The sequence below is a fragment of the Vidua chalybeata genome, chromosome 2 (assembly GCF_026979565.1).
Source record: "Vidua chalybeata isolate OUT-0048 chromosome 2, bVidCha1 merged haplotype, whole genome shotgun sequence".
Classification (NCBI taxonomy): Eukaryota; Metazoa; Chordata; class Aves; order Passeriformes; family Viduidae; genus Vidua; species Vidua chalybeata.
In genome coordinates this window covers 92,047,068-92,071,472 of record NC_071531.1, presented here as the reverse complement: position 1 = coordinate 92,071,472, position 24,405 = coordinate 92,047,068, and the positions used below count along the sequence as shown (strand labels likewise).

Here is a 24,405-nt window from a genome sequence, read left to right as displayed (position 1 = left end):
AGAAGTGGTATTTATCACTGTCAGTTAAACAGCTATTGCCAAACTGGGGGCTAAGCAACAACTTGAATTTGTAGTACCTCTGCCCACCTGCCAGCGATAAGCAACTGCTCAGACAATGTGACTAAAAATAAAGAAATTTTAATGCTGATCACAGGGCGGTCTCCATCTTTGCTATGGGAAAGAGTCCATCTACTCAGCTTTGTGCAGGCACATAGGCCACCCTAACAACAAATGATCTCAAACATCTCTGGAGAAGAATTAGTAGTTGATTCTGACAAAGTGAGCATCCAGCATCTAGAGGTACAACAGATACTGCCTGGCTCTTCTACAGCTCCTTGCTTCTGATAGATTTCAGCATCTTTCATCAAGGAGGAGAAAACTGTTCTCCAACAGGACAATACTGGAGAAATCAAGAGAACCGAGTCCATCAGAATCCCAAACACTGGCCTACTATCTCTTAAAAAGTTCTCAACGAGGGGTTATAATGGAGTAGAATCACAGGACTTGATTAAATCCTTGTGTAATACCCTATCCCACACATTTTCAGGGCCATGAAAGCATTCCACAATGTATCTCAGTCCTGGTAGAAACCATGCTGTCAGTCGCTTCTGACTAACAGACACTCCTTCCTGTTGAACAAATACACCCTGACTTGATACATAGTACATATTTCTTTTATAGCTAGGTACTTGATACCTTGACTGAACACCACAGACCCCCACACAGCAAGAGTGCACACTTAGAAAAGCTGAACATGGTATCTCCACGAATTAGAATTCATTCAGAAAGGAAAACATATGAGACCAGGGACACCAAAATCCAAACCTAAAAATTTATGGGGTTTTAGCACACATTACATGATCTACGTGACATACTTTACTCAGAATGGTAATTTTAACCATGCTACAAAGAACGCAATTTCCCCAAAACTACTGGTTGAAATGAAGATGCTACTTCAATTAAAACACAGCTGAGGACATCTTAGAACTAGGAATTCTTGAAGCTTTGGAGCTTTCAAAAGCCTGAGCTTAGAGTTGTCAAGCCTTCAGGCAGATTACTTAGGTTAATAAACAAACAGAAGGAAAAAAAACCCAGAAACAGAAACCAGTAGAAAACATTCCCTTTTAAGGTACAGCTCTAGGAATACTGACTACAGATCTTTCTGCAGGAATTACTACATGATTTACCTTTGCTAGGTCTTCTTCTATAACATCATTTCGCATCTGAGCAGCATCCAACTGAGTATAGAATCGTGCACCAATCATAGGCATGATATCGTTTACACTGCGAAGTCTGTTTTGGTCAGTCAGCAAATACCTGCCAAAATAACCCAACCACCAAAAGATTACTTTCTGCAAATGCCAAACATTATATTCCATTATGATTTTATAACTATTTAACTTTTTGTATTTAATAGACAAAGTTGACAATTCTTATGTTTCTCAGAATAAGATACCATCAAGAAAACACAATTAATTTGCATGTATACATTGAGTCAGTCATTTATACAAGACAGGAGTATACTTCCACGAAACTATGCAGTTCACTCCATTCAAACAGCAAGAACATATACAAGAAGAGAGAAGGATGCAGATTCAGAGGGCAATGCAATTGTTTTTCAAATGAGTAAAGGAGAAAAGGAGACTTCTACTTTTCCCACTCAGGCTGCAAGGGGGAAAAAGGCTGACTATATTGAAACAACACAAAAAGAATATGCAGCCAGAAAAAGCTAGCACTCAACCTTTCAGCCAAAAAGTCAGTGTGGCTATTTCTCAGTACCTTCTGAAACTGTAAGATAAGACTAGCATACTGCTATTGCAGAGAACATGCAATGAAGCCCAGTATTGAAGACAACCTAAAATGCTTGTTTTGTTTACACTCCTAAATCTTAAAAAGAGCTTTACCAGCATTATATAAAAAAAAATTATATCAATGTTTAACAGTGCACCGATCATGAAGACAACTCAACAACAGTAGATTTATCTGTAATCTTTCTTGCCTTTAAAAATACCATTTGACTTTTGCATTTGCATACATAAAAAGCGCTGCATTTTCCTTTAAAAGATTTATTAAACAAACTTACAAAATCAGATTCTTCAGATCAGAGGAATAGTTGATTGTCACCAGTTCCATTGCTTTCTGCAAATTCTCTCTCTGAATTCCTGATAAAGAATTGCAAGCCAAAGCCAACACAACTTTCCCCAGGGAGATCAGATCTGCTTGCTAGTAGGGAAAACACACACAGGTAAGATTCTTAGTATAGACAAATACTACCTATGATACTAGATGGTGTTAAAGAGACAGTTGTTCAATAACCTTAGAAGAATTTGAGCACCTAAAGTAAGTACTATTCAAATCATAGTTCAATATGATTGTTCAAGTTACAGTAGTTAAAATGTACAGAAGAAAATCTGTCCTGACACCTAACAATTTTAAAGTACTATATTTATCTTTGAATTATTAAAATTTACCTATTTTTAGCTTAAGGACAGTACCAGAGAGAACTGTGTACTGAGCAGAAGCTCTGTAATGAGGTTCTCTGAGCCACCCACCTGCTCAATCCTGACAAGTCAAGGAGTTGGTGGTAAACAGAACACATCTTCTCAATATGAGATGTAGAAATAAAAGGATTATTTGTTAAAACTGAAACCAGCATTTTCTGTATTCGTATCTTTTCAGTCTAGCCATCCAGTGTGAATTCTATACTGGGATCTATACCACATTCATCTACATGATATCACCATTTTAACAAATTGCTCAAATATTTTTGTATCTGATGGACAGTGTGAAGAGATCTGAACTGTGCAAAATAACTAGACAGGCCTGTATGGCTGCCAAACCAAACAGCATCGTGTGTTATGAAGAAATCTTTGCATCACTCAACACTTTTGTTAAAAGCAGAACTGCTCTTAAAAGACAAATGCTGGATTATAGCCTGCTTTGCCATAACAGAAAATTCTGCCAGTATTAATAGCCAGCCATGAGAAATGATTTTGAAAAGCTGTAGAAGATTTTAAAGCCCACTGCTAAAAGCAAGAGCTTAATTTAGTAGCAAACGATGACATTCATAGGAAAAGTTAAACTGATTCTTTCCATGGAAAGCTTTCAGCTGCACACAACTTGGCTAAACTTAAAAACACCTGCAGCCTTCCATGCTGGACATGTCTCAGAGTGAATTTAACAGTCAGCTATAGATATGAAATTAGAATTTTCCTGAGGTTTTGGTCTGGTTTTTTTTGGTTTTGTTTTTTTTGAGAAAATAAGATATTTTTACAAAAGTAAAAACATAAAAGCTACTAGTAATTGAGAATGTCAGTTCCATAGCCTAGAGCAAGGCCAAGCCATTTAGCAGAGAATGCAGGCATACCAGGAATCCACGTTCTGTCATTTCTGTAAGAAAGGCTAAAAAATCTGGCAGCATTAAAAGTTCTGGTTAGAATTCAGCAGCTTTAGAAAAGTGCTGTGATGGTGAACATGCCACAGCTCCTCACAGCTCTTCCACCCAGAGGCATAACACACCTGCTGCCTCTGGCTGCAGTAGCTGAGCAGAGCCTTCCCTGAAGCCGCATCTCCCAGGTGCTGAGGGAAGGGAAAAATACCAAACCTTTCCAGGTCTCTCAATGTCCCTGCTGTTCCTATATCAAGTATGATTAAGCAGCACAATTTGAACATGGATACACAATACATCAGAAGTTAAGAAGCTATTATTCTTGTAGCTAATGAAGACAGAAACAGGATGTGGAAAATGAGACAAATAAGGACAAAGTGGTCGAAAAGGACGTGGGACTGGCATATGCTAGAGTATTTCCTAAGCAACACAGAATTTCTGAGTATTAGTATTCCTTTTTTCTCTAGTAAAGATACATTAATCAGAGCAATAAACCCCCTTTTCAGTGTGAACTTGCTTCCACTAACAAATAGTGGATTTCAGCAGCAGGGAACACTGCTATGGTTCTAAACAGAGGATTTCTGCTGGTGCAGTATCTAGAAATGTGTCACCTGAGACAATGGCATTTTCATTATGATTTTTTCCTCCAAAAGGTCTTGGAAGAAATATGCATTTGCATTAACCACAGTTGTACTTCTTTCTGCAGTCCTCTACTTTACACTTAATATCTTTCAACTTTTAGTCATTCATAAGGATATATCCTATATAAATTCTAAATCATCACACAACCCTGAGACAATGAAAACATACAGGCAAGATCCTATGAAAATTCTGTCTTCCTTTGCACAGGTGCTTTCATAATACAGATTGCATTAGATTTTAGAAATGACTGAGAAAGTCTTACATTTAACATCAGACAGGAAATTTTAAATTCTAAATTTGTGGAGTTTTGAGCATTTGACTTGCAACCTTAAATTTTTCTTGTTTCACAAATTTTGTCTACCAGAAGAACTGGCAGAGAGGATACCACACCCCAATGCATCCCCAAACACACAGTTTTCAAATTACAGCCAATGATTAGCTTGTTTTAGACACAAAAGTGTCTTGGATTCATCCCACTTATTTTAGGAACTTCAAGCATTCAGTCAAGAGACGGATCAATTTAAGACACAGCTGTAATTCTGTAAGACAATTCAGATTTTGAGTCAGATGAACTGCTCTCTGGAGGCACTTCACTATTCACTGTTAGCTGAAACCCTGAAAGAAAATGTTATCACAATACCCAATGTTTTAAGTTTTACAGGGGTACAAAGGTAATATTCTTCCCGTGTGACTGGAGAATCAGAGTATCACAAGCTGGAAAGATCCCATCAAGTTCAGGACTTCTGAGAGTCAGATTACTGTTTTAGAGGCAACTAAACTACCATCTGCTGACCCACTCTGTCCATTCAGACATGACTTCCCAGGAGCTGTAAGGAAGCAATCACATATGCCTATTAAGTCCTAACCTATCTTCAGAAAATATCAGCAGATTCAGCTCTTACTGTTCCTAGGCAAAGAAAGGTTAAAGAAGGCACGCAAGAACTACTAGACTTCCTTGCAGCAGGAACACCAGAAATATATTGTTCTGCATTCCTGTAGTAGCCTTGCCAGTGCAAGGTACAGATCTATATTAGGTACAATCATTTCCTTGTTTATACCCTCTGTTGTGTTTGCATGCTCCTATGGATCACTTAAGTTTCTTTTGCCACAGATCTGACAGAAAACTTCTGCTATGGTTAACTGTCAACAGTGACTATGAAGTCATACTAAGTTGATTCTTCAAGGAAAATCTTTACACCTTCTAAGCTGCAGTAGCCTTTTGTTCAAAAATGCACCTTGCATGCAATTAATAACCATTTAATTAGTAATTCAATTCATAACTGTAACCTGTACCAACTTATTTTTTTTTTTTTATCTCTTGAAAGCTTTGTAAGGATTTTAGCAGCATTTAGTTCATTGATAGAGCTATTAAATAACATTCACTAAAAACCAGCACTAGGGGATAAACTCAGAAACAGCCCTCTTCATTAATGTATCCCTGTTACCAAGTCAATTTCAAGCATATCAAGTGAGTAATTTAAATGTTAATTGTATAGGTACCCTTTCTTTTTTTTTTTGTATTAATTAGGTATGTGCCACTATGCCAAATGCCCTAGAGATACCTCAACATTTTATATACTTGATTTTACCAGCCAGATATGTAAGCTATTCAAATAAAACATTTTTTTGACAGGATCCATTTTCCAGAAACACTTTGAAACCAACACTACTTTTTTATTTTGCTTTGTTTATCCTGATCCACTGCCATGCTTGGATCAGTAGCAGCTCATCCATACTTTAGTTCTGTGGATTCACATAAAAGGATAAGCTCTGGAATTGTCCTTAGAAGTACCTTTAAGTTCCTACATTTTGGTGGGTTTTTTAGAGTCAATATTAGTACTTGAGACATCTCTTCAAAGTAGTTTCTTTAAATTTGGGGAGGTGCATATGAAAGTTATTTTGGTTTGCTAAATTGAAAATATTTACTTTAAGCAAAAGTAACCTTATAGCCCTTGTTAAAACAGTAAAACTTACGTTCTCTTATATTTGTAAAGGGGAGGACTTACATGTTATTCCAAATACAGAAGTATTTATTAAATATTTTTACTGTTTCCTGTATCACCATTTACCTTTCCCATCTGTACCTTGCAACTGACTGACACAAGCCTTATGGACTGCGGCAGGGCAGGAAGTCACGTGCTGCAGTTTATCCAGGTTTAACCCCTATTTCAATGCCATTCGTAGTTCATTTACTTCTTTTTTTCAAAGTTGCCATTCGTAGTTCATTTACTTCTTTTTAGCTTCCTTTATTGTTGCCTTTATGTAAGTCTTAAATAACCGTAGAGATTAATGAGTTTAACACAGATTGTAAAGAACAATTGCATTCCTTTTACATAGCCCCTCACTGTTTTGGCCAAAAATCTCTCTTTATATAATCCATGGGAATAGCCAGAAAATGGCAAACTCTAACAAATATAGCTTTCTCCATTAAAGACAACAACAAGGAAATGCATATTAGGTGGGCAGTAAACCAAGAGATAACCTACATTTTTAACAGCCACAGGAGTCCCAGAGGAATTCAGGAACTGGGTCATAGATCGAAAGGAAAAAGGATGAGCAGCTGCTGTTATTTTGTAATTTTATCTGGCTAGGGCAAACAAAGGTAGAGTATGAGAAATGACTCCTAAATTTCAAGGAATGGACCCAGTCTGGCACCTCTGAAGGAAGAAAATGGGCAGTGAAAGCCTAGCCCTTCTAGAAAAAGCAACAAAAGAAAATGCCATACTGTATTTACTAATCACAGTTTAGACCTTCCAAACTAAGTATTTAGGAGTATTTGTTTTCTGGTTTAGCAGAGCAACCTAAACAATTTGAATATTAACAACATATAAAACATGAAAAGCCATTCCCCCTAAAAAAAACTAGGCATTATCAAGCAAGTCAGCTGCCATGTGTTGAGTTGCTATGGTGGTAAGTGCTTTTGACAGACTTGTGTACCTGCAAGTATTTTTAGGTTTGTATCTTCAAGTATTTTAAATGTTTTTCTTTACTTGAATGTCAAAATATCTCAGGAGGATCCCTTTCCAAGCTGAAATTAAAATAGAGAAGTACTTAGATTTAAAAAAAAACCCTCGTTACATTTTTAGGCATGGAATCCCTTACTTACATGTATTTTCATCTTCTCTCAACTGTTTTCCACTAAATTATTACCAAAAGCCCACTGATACACAGCTGAGTGTGTGTGTGTGTGTGTGTGTGTGTGTGGGAGCATGAAATCCTTTGGTGTACTCCTCAAAGCACACTGCAAACTGCTTTACTGTATCATTAAAAAAAAAAAGTTACGTTCTAGGACTCCAACAAGTTAGTTTCTGCTGGCCAAAGTTCAAACATTTCAGTTATTACTTAAAGACTGAATAAGCAGTTCTCACAGTGAATAAAGTCAATTAATGAAAATAAATTAAATCCAACTCCCTACTGTAGTCTTTCACTCCCAGTACAGACAGGGTATGTGATGACTGCTGAAGTAACGTACTTTACCCTGAGGGGAAGTTAGGGAAAGAGGCACTCCTGTACACAGTGATGCTCCAGATGACTGTGGAACAGTTTTTGTTAAGTCTAAAGGGGTTCTTCATAATTCAGGAATTATGCAGAGTCCACGCTTCAGAGAACACCAGGAGAGCACGGAAAAACTAGGAGCCCAAAATAAAGATACACTAGAATCTTTTTGGCACGAGGAGAGGGTCTAAATGCAGTTAATTGAAATATCTTACTCCTCTCAACAGGTATTCAACACTTAGTTATTTATGTTAAAATCACAAAAGACAGAGCAAAAACTATTACTGAATCATTATTTTTTATCTCTAACACTAAATGTAGGATTTTTCTTCTTCTTCCTTTAGAAAATTTTATTTCCAGTCTTTTCTGACTTCAGTTTGTTAAATACTATAGTTCAACCTGTTCGGTGAGCTTGTTGAAATTTTAGAGGCAGAAGATATCAAAGTGAGCATTTACATTTATAAATTACAAGCAAATTTGAATAGTGTATGGGAGAACCAAGACCAAATCAGAATGAAAAAATACAGTCATTTACAGATAGATACACTGGACTACAGTTTAATTAAAGTACTTGTCTTCCAAAAGGAATCACACTGGTTTGCAGTAATCCCTTTGCCAAGCCACCAACCTAACTGGCAGTGTTGTCATACCTGAAACTGAGCCATTAATGCCAGTGGATTATTTTGACTGTTGTCAAATGTCAAAACGTCAAAGATTCCAACACAATTAACTCGTAACCTTTAGGAACAAGAAGAGAAAAGGAAAAATTGCCATTAAACTTTATTGGTTTCTCAGTTTCCCTCCAGCATTCATTGAATTGTTTGATATGATAAAAGCCATCAGTACTTAGCAAATTACTATGCATCAGAAAAGACTGATTTTACTATTTGATAAAATGCACAGACAGTATTCAGTTTACAAATAAATAAACAAATTCTTAAACTGACAGTAGTGGGTCTGATCTGTAGTTTGAGGATAATGTATAAGTCTTCCCAAAATATGTTTCAGAAGACCTTTAAAAAACTGAAGTTACAATCATTAGCACACTGCCTCAGGCCGGTTGAGAGAACTTAGTAGCTCTTTATGTATCAGGGGCACAGACAGCAGCTGCCAGGAGCACAGAGCACAGTGAGACTGAATGCTTTCATTACCTTGTTTTGCCTGTTACCAGAATCTTCGTTGGATCCATAACTCTGCACGCCAGTCCTGCTGTGTGAATGGTCCGTAAGGCAGAGCTGAGCTGCACAATATATGCCCATATCAAAGACTCTGGAAGCAACCCCGCATGCTGCCGTGGCAGAGGTCCATCATGCTGACCTAGAACCAAAACATTGTGAGCATCAATGGAAGGCTGCTGTGCAAAAAGCAAAGTACAACATCTTGAATCATACAATTCACTCACATACTCATTTCATTTAAGAGTCTTTGAAAGACACATCTATGTTGCTTTAAAGGTGAGATTGGAAATAGATTTTTCTTCATTGGTTGGTTTCACATGTGGTTTTTTGAAAATGCTGACAATTCATTAGGCATTATTATTTTCATTCTCATATTCAGGGAAATGATGTTTTGAAGTTGACAATGAGCACTGGTTGGAAATTGCTCAAAGTAGATGGTACATCAAAATATGCAGCTACTTCAGAAGTAAAAACACCAATATCCTGAAACAAAAAGTATGTACCACAATAGCTGCAACATTTTACCTCCTTTATTGCAGGAAGGCTTCCCAATTAAACATTTTCTATCATCTAATAAGATAAAAGCAACAAGCTAATTTCAACTTACATGAGCCAATCAGACAAAGATTTGGAGGCTAAACATCACTGAACACAACTTCACTTATGTTCTGTTGTGACACAGCTCCCTAACAAGTCATCACTGCATGACCCCTATTCCATGGGTCATATGAAAGAAATGCATTACTCCCCTTCCAAACAGATTTGTAGTTCTCCTTTCAAAAGTAAAACTCAATCTTTGCAAACACACACTTAAATCCTACATTGCAAACAGTTTGAGTAACACTGAGTCACACATGAAAAAATGAAGATATAGATAACAAATGTTATTTTAAGTATGATGTGTGTAATTCAAGTAAGCTGGCATTGTTTGCCTTGCACAAAGTTGAAGCAGAAGAAAATACATCCAGAGTAAGACAGTACATCTCAATTTAACAAACCACAAGAGATATTTCAAGAGGTTGCCTAAGTACTGATCTTGCTTATTTTGAGACGATTAATATCATCAGTATTAAGTAAAATCATGTAAGCATTTGACTGGTTTCGCTGTGAACAGACTGCGCTCTTCTCTGAACATTAATTTCTTTTTAGTTTGATTTTTTTTTGTTTGGGGTTTTTGGGTTGTTTTGTTTCTTGTTGATTTTTTGAGGTTGGGGGTTTTTTTTCCCCTTTTCCTACACGACCATATCAACATCTGTGCATTTCATCAAAGTAAGCATGTGTATACTTGCATGCATACACACACACAAAATATATGCACAGTAAAAAAAAGTGGAACACATTCCTGATAACTTTTTACTTGGAAATTTTACTGACTTTGGGGTGATGGGCTGGGAATGTTACAAGCTTTCATTTGTGCTTTGTTTTGTCCATTTTCGAAATTTTAGTTTGCTTTTCAGGTTTAAGGTACTTTGGTTTAGATTATGAAGATCAAAATGCTGACTCCTTTAAAAAGCAATAAGCTTGGCATGTCTACTGAAAGCTGAATATAATGAGATATTGTTTGTTTTTTCTGGCCCCCTGATGAATCATTATGCAAATTGCTTCCCACAAAAAACATCATTCCAAGTCTCATGTAGCAAACTTTTCCTTCATAACTCTCTCTTCATCAGAATGACAAAAATTATAATATAAAATGACTGAGAAGATACAATCTCCTGTACTAGTTGAGAATCTCTTTACTACTTGCTGTAGAATGCACTTTTTATCTGATGAACAGCAACATGAGTAGTAAGTTTAACAGGGATGTGTATGGATACTGTAAGAAAGTTACGTCTGTACAAAGTAAGTCTAAAACAGAAATGTTGCTATCATATCCCAAAGAGAGAGAGAAGCTGAAACTTGTCAGTTATTTTTGTGCATGTATAACAGCACCTGCCCTTTGATTTTCAAATTAAGGCAATGCAACCAAGAAAATATCTAATATACACTGAAAGACCACAATTCGACACAGCTTCTCCTCATCTATCAGAAAATCTCAAGCAACATTATTTTACTACTGCAAAAACTTACTTGAGGCTACAGCCAAATCTAGGCTGCTGTTTTCACACCACTTGGCTGCACCCCACATATACCTACGCTCAACATACAAACTAAAGCATGGGAAGATTCAGCTTTGAAATGCCCTCTTTCATATCTATCTGTACATATCTATCTGTACATATCTATCTGTACATATCTATCTGTACATATCTATCTGTACATATCTATCTGTACATATCTATCTGTACATATCTATCTGTACATATCTATCTGTTGAACAAAGACCCAAGGAGATGAGACCCAAAAGCTTGCTCTTCAGGAGAAACACACAGTTGGAAAGCTTTCCAAACAGTGCTGAACACAAGGAAAAAACATCAGAAGAATATAAGTAAACATCACCCAAATATTCAGAGTATTACTTGAAAAAGTGTTTTTTTTTTAAGAGATGCCATGGTTGATTTGCAAAGGCTTCCCACCACAGGCTGAATCTATGACCACAACAAGCAAAATTTCAGACTGTGTTCTTCCCACCTACTGCATGGCAGATTCACCTCTCCCAGTAATTTCATGTCTGTGATGTAGAACACAGTCACTAATGGAAAAGATTAAAAATTTAAAACCGGCCATTTCAAAAACACAGGTTATGCATTATTTTTCCTTACCACATTGGGATAAACATAAATAAGTAAAAATGCTGACACTTATTTTTAGCTCTGTGGTATGCTGTTGACAACGGAACAAAAAAATTACCTTCTGCACCGGTGTGCATGTGTATGTTAAGTTTTTGCTAATTAGAAAAAGCATTCAAATGAAATTCTATTCTCCAGAGCAAGTATGAATCCAGGAATAGTCCTCGGGTGGGAAGTAAGACCTGGGAACACCAGCAGAAGGACCTGTTTGACATCATCAGGAACACTGAAAGTGTGCCAAGAAACAGCAATTCTCACACAGTTATGAAGAAAAAAAAAAAAAACCCAATGAAAGATTCAGCTGTTTACAAAATTGAACCTCTCAGGCTTGTAAACCAGTCTTTTACATTTAGACTGTGAATTGTTCAGCGTTTACTTGGTGTTCCTAAGTTAAAGTACTGAAAACAAGAGAAATGCAGTAGGCCTTCATCTCTCCTTCAGGGAAACTTGGGGTTTGGTTTTACATTTCCCAGTTTTCAATATACAGGAAAGTTCTGAACTACTAGTGCACAGCAGTATTTTTTTGTGAAAATTCCAAAGCTACTGAAAATTCAAGCTTACTTTGAAAAACTTGCAGCTTTTGGCAAAGGTATATTAGGATAATTATTAGTCAGATACTTTGTCTTCAAAAACATCATGCTGACTTTCAATATTCATATATTCTTACTCCTCATCACACACTATTCATCTACTCATCACACAACTTATTTCTTTTTCAATGGAAGGGGTATTTTATGAAAAATCATTCAGCACATGGGGATGCAAAAACTGTGAAGTCAGCAGTGAAGTCCATTTTTGTGCATGACATACTACTATTAATGTGTCAAAAGCAAAGCAAGTTTCCCAGACCGTGCTTATCTTTATCAGAAAGTACTTGTTTGCTGAAAAACAGACTGTGCTGCTGAAAACTCCTACTAACAGCATGCACATCAGCATTTAATTGTTCAGTGTTTAAAAGCAGACCAAAGGACATAACAAAGGCATGCTTATCTCTGCCAACCACAAAAACTCATCAGGACAAACCTTTCTGGCAGCTGTCAATAGTTACTGTTAATTTGCCATGATTTTCTGGCTGTTAAGTTTTAAAGTACATACAGTCAGAATTTGGTTTACCATTCAATTATTGGTCTGTTAAGAGCAACATTTCAGTACTTTTGGGTTAGCTTGCTAATGCAAAGAGAACATAATTTTGGCAGACATAAATGCACTAATACGTGCTATAATCTGAAGCTAAGAAATATAAGAAAGGTGGAAGAAAACCAAAAAGTTCCAGAACAACAGATTTAATGTTTAGAGTACAAAGAAGTGTTTTGAGGAAATATAAGAAGTGAGAATAACATAAGAAGAAACTTTTCAAATAAATGTACTTTGAGTAGCAATTAACTGAAAATTCAGATTCCTGATTTTAAAACATGCAAATTTAGTAAAATATGACAGAACAATGTTAGAGTATCACACTGTACCATCTGAAGGAAGACTAGGTATCATTGAATAAAGAACACAAGCAACAAATTCTACTGCATTCAGAAGTTAGAGACATTCAGAAGCATTCAGAAGTTAGAGACATTAGTTTACAGTATAAAAATTAATGTAAGCTGCTATTTTTCTCCTCCACACCAAATCTCTAGCAAAGTAGTCCTGTAACAGGATCTGTAAATAACATGGCAAGAAGAAAACACCCAAGACTGACCACATTGACACCAGTGACATGCAAGACAGCCATGTAAACCATAATCCTCATCTTTTAACTATCAAGGTCTCATGTTGCCAACTGAAGTGTTCAACATAAATAAGGTTGCATACCTGAAATCAAATTCTCTGAGTTCACTGATCAGGTTCACAGTGTTGTGCCTCCTAAAACCTTTATAAGCAATTGTACTAATCTGGGCCTCATGCTGCAGAGTACCCAACTTCCATCCATTCCCCTGCTTCTCTTGGGAGTCTCCTCTAGGCAGGCAGACGGCCAAGAAACTCTGTGAGGGGATGGAGAAAGGATCCGTGAAGGCAGGCAATTCTGAGAAATCAAGTTATAGGTATGCAATCTTATTTTTCTCTCTTAAATTGCTCTTTCTACTGAGGACCAGACTAGAAAGCAGCAGTTATCAAAAAAAAAAAAAAAAAAAAAAGGCTAAAGCAAAGATATGCAGAAAGATCTGGCAAAATTTGGGAATTCGGGTGACTTTTCCCCTAATTTATCTACTGAAAATATTGAAAGAGCAGGTAGTAAGTGCCACAGTCAGGAGACAGTTATCATCCCTACATATCCCTGTAAGTTATGTTGCAACAACTCAATTAAGTAATACTTCGGTTTGAACAGACATTGATGTCTTATTTCCAATTTCCCATAATATTCCTGCCTATAAAAGGAAGCTGAAGTAGGCAAAACAAAGGGTCCAGATAACCCATGAGCCTGTTTCAAAGACACATACACGAAAATCAGCTTGCAATGAATACTGAAGTGTATAAACATAAACAAGTAGAATATTCTATTAGCCTCCAGTGATTTGCATGCCTATGCAGTCCCCAAATATTTCTCATCCATGAGTAAGCCCACTTCCCCCCCTTGAACCTAGGCAAATGTCCACAATAATCTGTGAAAGTTCCATGGCATAATTATCGTTACATAGGTTTTGAATCTGCTACCTGTCTAGTTTCATTGGTAAGTCCTTGGTTTTAGGCTGGAAGAAATAAAGTTTTTTTATTAATTTCTTCATTATTCCAGATGATTTTTCAGGACATATTTCGGTCATTTTTAACCCAATTATATTCCTTTCCATCTTTAAAAGCATGAAAAGCATTATTCCACTCTGCTGCTCTTCATCCAGTTGTTCCACAGTTTTGATAATCCCTGTCACCTCATCTCAACTTTGCTGCTCTTCTACACCCTTCAAAATGCATGAGGAGGAACACAGCTACAGATAGGAGTCTATCAGGCACACACATCTTGAATACAATGTCTACCATTTCACTGCCCTTTTCTTAATAAGCTACATCAACCTATTTCCAGCTATTCAGCAAGAGGACAGTACTTTCTTCAATCTACTTAACTGTGGTCCCAGACCTACTACTGAGCGGCAACAGTCACAACAGAGGCCATCACTTCATGTTTAAAGCTAGTTACATTTTTCCTTTGATCACACTGGTTTACATTACATCACCTGCTGTTATCAGTAGGAGTTCCAGTCTTGTAAGATCCTTCTGCAATCAATCACAATTGGCCTTTGTTTTTAACAATCCAATATTTTTTTGCTTGTATTACCAGCAAACTTTGACAGACCATTTATCTTCAGAGCAAACAAGTGAATGTGTTAAGAAATACAACTCCCAGGACATCTTCTTGTGAGACCCGTCAGTGATCTTCACTGTTCATTCTTTCTGTTTCCAATGTTCTAACCAGGCATTGACCTGAGAACCTTCTCTGCCACGCAACTACTTAGGCTCTTTTAAAGACTCTGTTGGACTTCATTGAAAATTCCAAGGACTTATCTACTGGATCTTCCTTTAAAGAACTTGGATAGATTAATGAGACATGATTGCCCTTTATAGGACCATAACTTAATTGTTTTCCAGTGTGACAAAAGAATGCGTTCCAAAGAATTTTATTGTAACTCCTATTATTTTACCTAGAACAGACATCATTCTACTATGATTCTTTAGTGAGATACAAAAACATAACAAGGACTGATTCACATGGAAATTGAAAACCTTGACTGGGAAAGGCTCAGAAGTCTAGTCCTGCACGTAACAGTCATTAACCTAGCAGTAGATCTTCCAGTTTTATCTCACCAAATTAGTTTTACATCAGGCTCACTGAATCTGTAATTGCACTCTGATTTGCCACAGGATATGACACAGCAAACTAGGATTTCCTCCATCTGAGATATTACCACCAAAATCAGTGGTGGCAATCAAGCTCCATCTGCACTTATAATGGTCAGCTCAGTGCAAAGTCAGTGGGAATTATGCAGTATATAAGGTATCCACAAGTCTTTGAGCGTATATAAGGTTTTCTTCAAGCCTTTGAACATATTCACACACTACCAAACCACTATACTCTGATGTAAAAGATAGCCAAGTGAAGTTCTAGATCTCAACTTTTGAAAGAGTTTGAATTCACAGCTAAAAGCTCTAATTTCAAAAGATATGAGAAAGAAAAAAACCTTAGCTTCTGTTTCTCTTCATATGCTGGCAGCCTAAAGACATTTAGGGAAGATCTTCTCTAATTAAAAAAAAAAAACAGGCCTTGTCAGAGTCATCTGGTTATTCCTAGTGCTGGATGTAATTTCAGGGCTGGTCCTGCATCAAGAGAGAAGTTGGTCCAAAAAAGCCCCGCAGGGTATTTTTCTACCTTAAGTCTTTCTGTGATTCCATTCAGCAGTGACCACCTCTCTTTCTCAGCATGGCACTGTTTGTGTTGCAAACACCTGACTGCAGCTTGTAAGACTGCAGGGGTCACGAACTGGTCCTAACAGGAAGAATGATTGACAGCACACTGCTTTGGAGAGGAAAAGGCTTTAGCCACAAACATATGAGCTCTACTGGGCTACTTGCTGAGCCACAGACCATTCTGTGACAGATCTCATTTAAGAACATTGATGTAGTTGTAGCAATTCCATTGAAGCTATGTATAAACATCATAAAAAACCAATTCAGACCTAAGATGTGAAGTTGGTGTCTGAAAAGAATATGGTACATGGATTTTTCAATTCATTTCTTGTCTGAACTAGTACTTCACATTTTAAATCATCAAATAAAATACTGTCTAATTATTCCTCATAATACACAGTGAGGAAAAAAAACAGAAGGGTAGGACATCTAAACAGTAAGCATCAAATCGGTATAGCTTATCTTTTGAATTTTGGAATCATCACCATTAAATGTTAGGTGTTACTTGGTGACAGACCTGCAATAAGGACACTAGAACTCATGGCTCCCAATTTTGTTCCAACTTATTTTTCTTTCTAAGAATTTTAATTCCCTTACATGCTGACATCAATTTTATACTTATATGACAATTTTAAAAAATTTTACAAATAGGAGGTGAAGAAACTCTCTCATATCAATCAGCTTGCGGTATGACAGAACTGATTAACCAAAAAAATAAGCTAAACAACTATTTGTGACCAATGTTTACTGCTGAAGTATTGGAAACAGCATATAGAAGTATTACATCATGGTGTGGTTTCCTTACCCCATTTCCGTTTTGTGAAATAGGAATCAGCACTAGGGTCATTGAAGTGTCTGCTCATCATAGTCTCTCCTCCAGCATGAAAATCATATGCAAACACCAGAGCTTAAAAATAGAAACAGGTGATATTTACTAACTCAAGCATATTTGGAAAAAGTATCAACACATTAGCTAAGGGGAGTGGGGGGGAAAGGCAGTGGGAAAGAAAAAACTTACAATGTTCTCCAAAAGCTTTAGTGGTAAACACTTCACGCAGAGTTACGATATTTGAGTGCTGAATCTTTTTCCACATGTCAACCAATACCATGCACTTTGTGTTAACAAGACGAAAACCTAGGGAAAAAATGAAACTCATGGTTTAAAGTATAATGTTTAGAATGAGATGTTTTTGCTTTAGCATTTCATCTGCAACTGCTGAGAAGCAACCAGACACTAAAATATGACTGGTATGCTTAGGAATGCTAGTCCTGCTGAGACAACCCAATTTTTCTCACCATGTATCCTCCGAAGGCAATATGGCAGATCATCTTTACTATTTACAGCTTTATAGCACGATGTGATGTACCCAAAGTTGCTCGTTTTCTGTATCCGATTGGGTGGTGGCAGTGGTTCCAAAGGAAAGAGACTGTGGTAGCTGTCCACTTCCGCAGGAACTGCTAAAATACACAGAAACACATGAGGCCTCAGCTGACTTTGAGAAAATTACTGAGTAGCAGAGAAAATTAAAATGACTTTCACTAATATATAAATTATCTCCACCAACTTTTAGATGCATTTGAAGTTAAAATTCACTATTTTTGCTTTAACAACAACATATTGGTAGGTTTCCAGAAATTAAGTCTCTGACCTAAAATTATTGCCCTCAGAAAAAGTGTTACACCAAGTAAAATCAACAGAATAGATGCCATTTCCATTCCATCTGCCATTTTCTCATTTACCTTAGAAATTCACCCTTACAAATGATATTTCTTTGGTGTTTTTCCTTTACTGATTCAATCATAAGCACCAATTTCCATGCAGACTTCATACCATAGTAAGAACCGCATTTTCATCAGAAAAAAAAGCAAGTATCAGTCTTATGTGTTTTATTGTAGTGGTTTATAAAACAGGGAGAGAGAAGTGCTAAAGGTTTTCAAATCAGATTAAGAGATTACCCTCACACTAAACTGCACTATTTTAACTGCATCATTATCATATTATGCACATATTTGAGAAGATACTGCAAACAAAAATTGTTTACATCAAGCTGAATAATGTAAATTCCCCAAAAGCCAAATCACAATATATAGTATATGGTTCTTCTGCCTGACAGCTAGTACAATACCTTCTCTGATATAACAGCCAAGTCACTTCAAAACAAACAAAATGTTTACATCCAACATTTGAAAAATATATGCATCATTTAAAGAAGTACCTAATATCTACAAAGTAATACAAAACTCTTCTTCACAAGGCTTAACTGTCTTAATGATTTTTCCTTTCTCAACAATTTGAACTATTCCTAACCATTATGGAGTTTCAAAACAGAAGAAAATTACAATAGAAGACAGAAAGAATAATTCATATTTCTGAAACACTGCATTTGGTTAACCATGGCCCAGGCTGATGATTAAAGCTCCATGAAAAAATAAAAACAGGTGGCAGTTTTTGCAAGAGCTTGTTAATATAGATGAATGTACATGGTTGCAGAAAAACATGATCACTGTTTAGAGCTTTGAAAAACACTTACTTACCAGGAATATCAGCCTGATCAATCTGGGCCATAGTTATTAAGTGTCTGTTGATGAGTTCCTGAAGAAAAAATTAAGTTAAGTTTTGAACATTGTAATTCAGCTCATTATTTTTGATAATTTAAGAAAACACTGTCTTTGAAGTTCTAGCTACATGTATTAAAATAGAGAATTTATGTGTCTAGGGCAGAGAGGGTCAGAAGATCAATAGCTTCAAATTTTGAATGATAAAATACTTAAATTGTTGAAGGAGCTTCAGAAGACATTTGCTATAGCTGGCACTACTATAGTAAAGCTGAAATTAATAACACTCACAGCGAGCCTTGAGATGATGAACCCTGAGAAGAGCTCTTCAACTAACACCTGCATACACTTCCATTTCAGTGGAAGACTTTAAAACTGAGTAGTATTTCAGCTTAAAATAATGCTACGAAAATAAACCCTTGCACACCAAAAAAAACACATCAGTAATAGTACTGAGCAGAATAGTAAATCATGGCATGCAGATTAGATTGCAGTTATATATGTTGTAATTCACCCCACCCTCTGTTGTATTCCACCTATTAAAAGATTTGATTTTCCAAATTCTCCACAGGGAAAACTGACTGCACAGATTGCAAGTGTCTACTTCTGTTCTACCATTAACAATTTTCTATTTTTGGCCAAGATATTAAATTTTCCTTTAAACTCTCTAACATCTTACCTGTCTGAGCTCATCTGCCATGAAGAAGGAAGGTGCATTTGCTTTTGGCTGCATGTAAGCAACATGAGGTGCAGCTGGATGGTAGATGTGGTAGTTTGGAAAAACCTAAAAATAAAATATTTCAAGAAGTTTTTTAAAGTCCTTAAGGATAAAGTAAATGAAGAGTTTTCTCACTCTTTCAGTTGAAACTATGAAATCCTCACGTACCATACGAGTTACAGATATATTGTCAGATATGTTACCATTTTTTATGTAGTGTTCACTTCTAAAGATTTCAAGGGAGGGGGAGGTGTATGTGTATATATGTATGTACATAATTATTTCCATAGTTTTCCAACTGCCTTTTCCCCATCACTGAAAATATGAGTTATTTAACCTATCAGAAAAAAAATCTGACTTTTTGATGTTTTCTCGTTATGTATGTATCCACTGAGACATATAGAATGCTTTCTTGCTATTGCTGTATTAAAACCCCAGAAAGCTCTACACAGTTGTAGAAATATATAAAAATTTCTCTGGTCCTTATATTTCAGTGATTTTTGGAGAATAACTGAAATAACTAAAAGGCCTCATCTTCATACAGATTAAGTGGTTTATAGTATTAAAAATAACATCTGTAGTATCAACCAACTCAGCACTTACAAACTCCAGACAGCTGTGTATTGAAAGCCAACATACCATTCCTGTGAGAGGTGCTGGAGTCGTATCAGTGTAGAAGTATGTTGTTCCACCCACTGTTTCCTTCTGGATCACCTGGCCAGTAGATGGAGGCTGAGAGACAGCATTAGCGACAGACGCAGAGGCACTAGTAGGCACCATATAGTTTGCTGGGTTAGGAGTATGACTTCTTCTTCGAGGAGCAGGAGATGTATGAGGAGTTATTTTGGGAGAATGAAGAGGAGAAGATCCTGCTGACAGTGACATTCCTTAAAGAAACACAAGACATTCTTGATCAAATCTATCATCAAAAAAATTTAGCAATTTGAGAAAAGCAGCCTCCACTACCAACAACATTCTGAGCAGGTGAGACACTTAACTCTTCATATAGATATAAAAATCCTTGAGAGATAAAACAGTAAGAGCATGACTGAACAGATATCTTTTCCCCAAAATTTTTGCTTATTGTAGGAAACAGGGCTTGGGAACTTACAATAAATACATGAAGAACTGAAATGAAAAACCTAAGTAGCTGAAAAAGGAAGACAAGTCAAAATAAATGCTGTGTCTAAAAGATAGTTCATTAAACTGTAAAAAGATAAAATATTAATGACTATGTGAGTGTTTACTTAACAGTTACATGAGCAGTCAATGGAGTTTGCTTAGCTGTAACTCACTTCACCTAATTATGTATGTACCTTTTATTAGAACTCCACAGCTATAAATATCTCCAGTAATACAGCACACAAATAAGTGTGTTAGTAATACACAAAATGGTACTATTAATAACTTCAGGAGAGTAATTACCTATTTTCCTGCAATTATTAAATTCAAAAGTCATCCTCCAAAAGATCTATTGGATATGTAAAAATAGGTGACATCTCATGATACGAAGTCTATTAAACATTCCTGTTGGAATTTTCTAATTTATTTGAAATTATTTTATTGGCTGTTGTTCACCTTCAACATTACAGGGCCAACTCCGCTGATGCCTAAGAAACTCTGCTTCTAAACAAAGTGCACCAAATGAGAAAAACAAGGGCAACTTTTTTGCATACATACTTTTTAGTTACCAAACAGTCTAATTACTTTAAGAGTTATTGCATGCAGAATTCTCAGATTTGCTTACTTATAAAAATTAGGTGCAAAATAGACATTCCAGGGTGCTGCTGAGGAAGAGAACCCTTCAAAAAAAACTTCTAGAGTTACTTACTAGCAGAAGATCTGACACATTCAGGTGTTCAGATTAACACCAGGGAAAACATCTTTGAAAGGTATTATTGCTCAGTTCAGACTGGGATGTACTTTCTCATCTATATAGTCAGAATTGTATTAGTCATACTAAATCTTTTCCTTGAAAGGATAGAAGGTACACAGTTTTCATATGTAACATTCTATTGACAGCTGAGACTTCTTCTCTCATTAAGAATTGTTAGTTATTACTCAGATACTTGATTAAATTAATTATGTAAACTCTAGTAACCAGAGCAATTTAAGCAAATATCCAACTAATGAAAGCAAGAGGAACCTTTTTTGCATACACACTTTTTAGTTACATAAACCAGTTTATTTAACTTCAATCATGAGTTACTGCATGCAGAGTTCTCAAAATGCATCATCAGTAATGTGTAGGAGTGATTTCACACTCGTATCGTGTCCCTAAAGTAATCTCATCCCTCCTACATTTCATTTTTTTCTTTTTTAAAACAAAAGCAAATAAGTTTCAGTATTAACAAGTAAGCAGTACCTTGGGAAAAATTACTCTGAAGCCATATTATCCTAATGATATTAAAAGAATATTTGTACCCTTTCATTTAGTTCCTCTCATTTACTCATTTGATATCTCAAAAACCATGTTTATTAATTCAGCAAAATTCTCTTTTGTTCCTCAAAAGTGAGTAGTTCCAACAAAATGAACAAGACTTTTTAAAATGTAACTCTGGTAAGATCATATGCCTTTCTTTTTAATTGTGTCTTTTAAGTCATTTACTCTTTTTATAAAACTGTGAAATACAAGAATATGAAAGAAAAAAATCTGCACTTTTGTAGGCTGGAACATTTCTTTGTATTAATACACATCCATGTGTGTACACACACCTTGTAGATAAGCAGTATTGTAGAATATTGCTGATCAGTGCACTAACTTAAAAAATGAAGAATAATAGGCACTGCTAAATGGTAACATAAGTAGTCTTCTAAAAATCTGTATGACTCTAAAATGTTACATATTTTGATAGTACCAATTTATGCTACAGAAGAAAAGTAAGTTTTCATTATGGTAGAAGTTACCTTAAGTGACTGAGTAATACGTCAATATTTCAACAGCTCTGTAAATATTGTTACATTGTTAACAAAAGACTAAAACACAAATGTATTCTTAATCTACTGGGGGAAAAGATCAATTTCAAAGGAAACAATGTATTAGTATTAAAAACTGAAGGATTACTAACGTGGCCATTAAACTGAAGCAACTCTACAGTTTATGATAACTAAGAGTTCTCTTCATCTATGGAAAGCTACTGACGTCTTTTTCACTCTATTCCAATAAAGCAGTTAATAAACTGAAGTCCTCGCAATCACATAATCTCAACCCAGACTAAATGGCTTCAAGAGTAACTCATTAAAACAGCCAACTGTAAGGATCATGAAATAAGAACTCAGCAGCCTTCATATATACTGATGTAAAATTAACTGAAGACCTGTCTGCTTTCAAATAAACACTATAGGTACAAGACAGTAATATCGTACAGAAAAGTGAAGACTTGCAACTCGCTAAAATTATACTGTGACCTTCTACTACAAGTTTCCCAGAAGCAAAAAGACCTCTAGTGACTTTTACAGATACAATTTCAAACAATTTCCACTTCAAGATTTACTTTTTTAAAAAATTGATTCCTGCCAAAGAATAGTTACACACATAAATCCTTAACGTCTTTGCACAGGTATCAATGCAAGATTGAAAGAAAAAGATCACAGCATTACACAAATCCTTTCAGATGGCCTTCCAGTCTAGTTAGGTCTCATTTTAAAAGGACATTGAGAGTTCAGTGAAAATCATCTGGCAGGCAGAATATATGGCCTCCTCATTTGCCAATATGCATAGTGAGTTCAGGAGATAAAAGAAGCTTGACTAGAGTTTGGTATTATTCTACTAGAACAATATATTACACATGCTACAAGAATTTTGCTCCTAGTGCTGTAGTGGGTACAGACAGTTTGAGACAACAAATATTGAAGGTGACAGATTCTTCTGAGAGACTTGCATTACATTCTGCACAATCTAAATAACTACTGAAAGCCCAGCATAACAACAACAACAAAAAAGAAAAACTCTTAATACAGTGAAACTATGCATATTTAAGTACTTCAGGCAGCTAATAGAGTGCACAAACTCAAGCGGATATCACCAACTTCATTAGTATTTCAATCAGTTAAAAGCACTCTAATAATAATATTTAATCATGACAAATGGTATTAGAGGAAAATAAAAGAAAAATAATTTCAAAAACAAGTGATTATATAGTCCTATCGACTCATACTCAAGAAAAAAGATGCTACTAAACATACAGTAGTAACAACAGAACCAGACCTTACAGAATTAGGCTGGTTTTAACAGCACAGTTTATATAAATTGCAATTCACTTAAGGGCCTAAGAAAAAATGAGCTTTTAAAAATCTTCTTATGATTTACATATATATATACACACACATATACATATAGATACACATGTATATATATCTCATTCATATCAGTGATCTCAATAAATAATATTAAACTTTCCCTACAACAGGGTTCAAAATTCCCCTGTATTAAAATTCAAATGCCAACAGGAATACTATGACAGACATCAAAAGCCTGTTTCAAATTGTCCCTCTCCATTCCTTGTCTTGGGGAATCTTAATACACTTAATAAAGCAGTCAAATACAATCTTAAAAGATGAACTGCAAGGGGAAAGAGCTTCTTTCACTTTTCTGTCTAAAAAGAGGTGCCACAGTACGCAGCTGTCATGGTGTTGTCACACCAACATGGAAATTGTGGGATTTGAAGATCCTTTCCCAACATTCACAGTGAATGTGCAGGCTACCTACACACACCGGCAGCTCCGAATGCCTTCTTATTCTGTAAAAAGAGAGATCATATTTACATATCCCTCTTTAGTCTCATATTTTCATTTATTGCCTTGTTTTTTATTTTTGAAGTTTGATTGTGACTAAGGAAAGGGAAATGGCAGACTTTGACACACATTTGAGAGAATGCCCAAAGATATTTTATGAGATTAATGTTTCTAATAAAGCTTTGTAGCACACAGTGTATTTGAATTAAAACTAGGTTGTATTTTGAATCTGATAATTCACACAGATAATCAGGATCAAAGGGCATTAAGCATGATTTCTTAATGACTCAGTATCAACAACTTTTTGATTTAATGAGAATTCACAATTCAGTGAGGCAGGATTTCATTAAGCAAGCTCACATGTATGCAAATCAGCTGGCCTACAGCATTACAGGCTAAAAAAAGACCTTCAAGTTTTGCCTGCAAATTTACTAGTTTACAACCATATCCCTTATGCCTCTAATGCTTGTAACACATTCAGAGGTGAAAAATTAACACTTAGCACATTTAACACTTTATCACTTTAATGTTCTGTACTTTAGAGATATCTCAGACTACTAGGCAAATTTTGAAGAATGA

At 35.8% G+C, this 24,405-nt stretch overlaps 1 protein-coding gene across 6 annotated transcripts in view; it reads right to left on the bottom strand.

The window, feature by feature from the left end:
* The window catches only part of PAN3 (poly(A) specific ribonuclease subunit PAN3), a 78,887-nt gene that overhangs the window by 8,549 nt on the left and 45,933 nt on the right, over positions 1 to 24,405 (bottom strand). For 5 of the 6 annotated variants that reach the window (XM_053936172.1, XM_053936171.1, XM_053936169.1 and 2 more), the window contains 10 exons: positions 19,732 to 19,979; positions 19,054 to 19,158; positions 18,354 to 18,411; positions 17,115 to 17,276; positions 16,837 to 16,953; positions 16,624 to 16,725; positions 8,677 to 8,842; positions 8,176 to 8,263; positions 2,084 to 2,223; positions 1,188 to 1,317 (listed from right to left, as the gene is read on the bottom strand). In XM_053936172.1, the coding sequence (XP_053792147.1) occupies positions 1,188 to 1,317; positions 2,084 to 2,223; positions 8,176 to 8,263; positions 8,677 to 8,842; positions 16,624 to 16,725; positions 16,837 to 16,953; positions 17,115 to 17,276; positions 18,354 to 18,411; positions 19,054 to 19,158; positions 19,732 to 19,979 (1,316 nt within the window). The remainder of the gene's footprint in view (positions 1 to 1,187; positions 1,318 to 2,083; positions 2,224 to 8,175; positions 8,264 to 8,676; positions 8,843 to 16,623; positions 16,726 to 16,836; positions 16,954 to 17,114; positions 17,277 to 18,353; positions 18,412 to 19,053; positions 19,159 to 19,731; positions 19,980 to 24,405) is intronic. The other variant, XM_053936168.1, reaches the window with a different exon arrangement.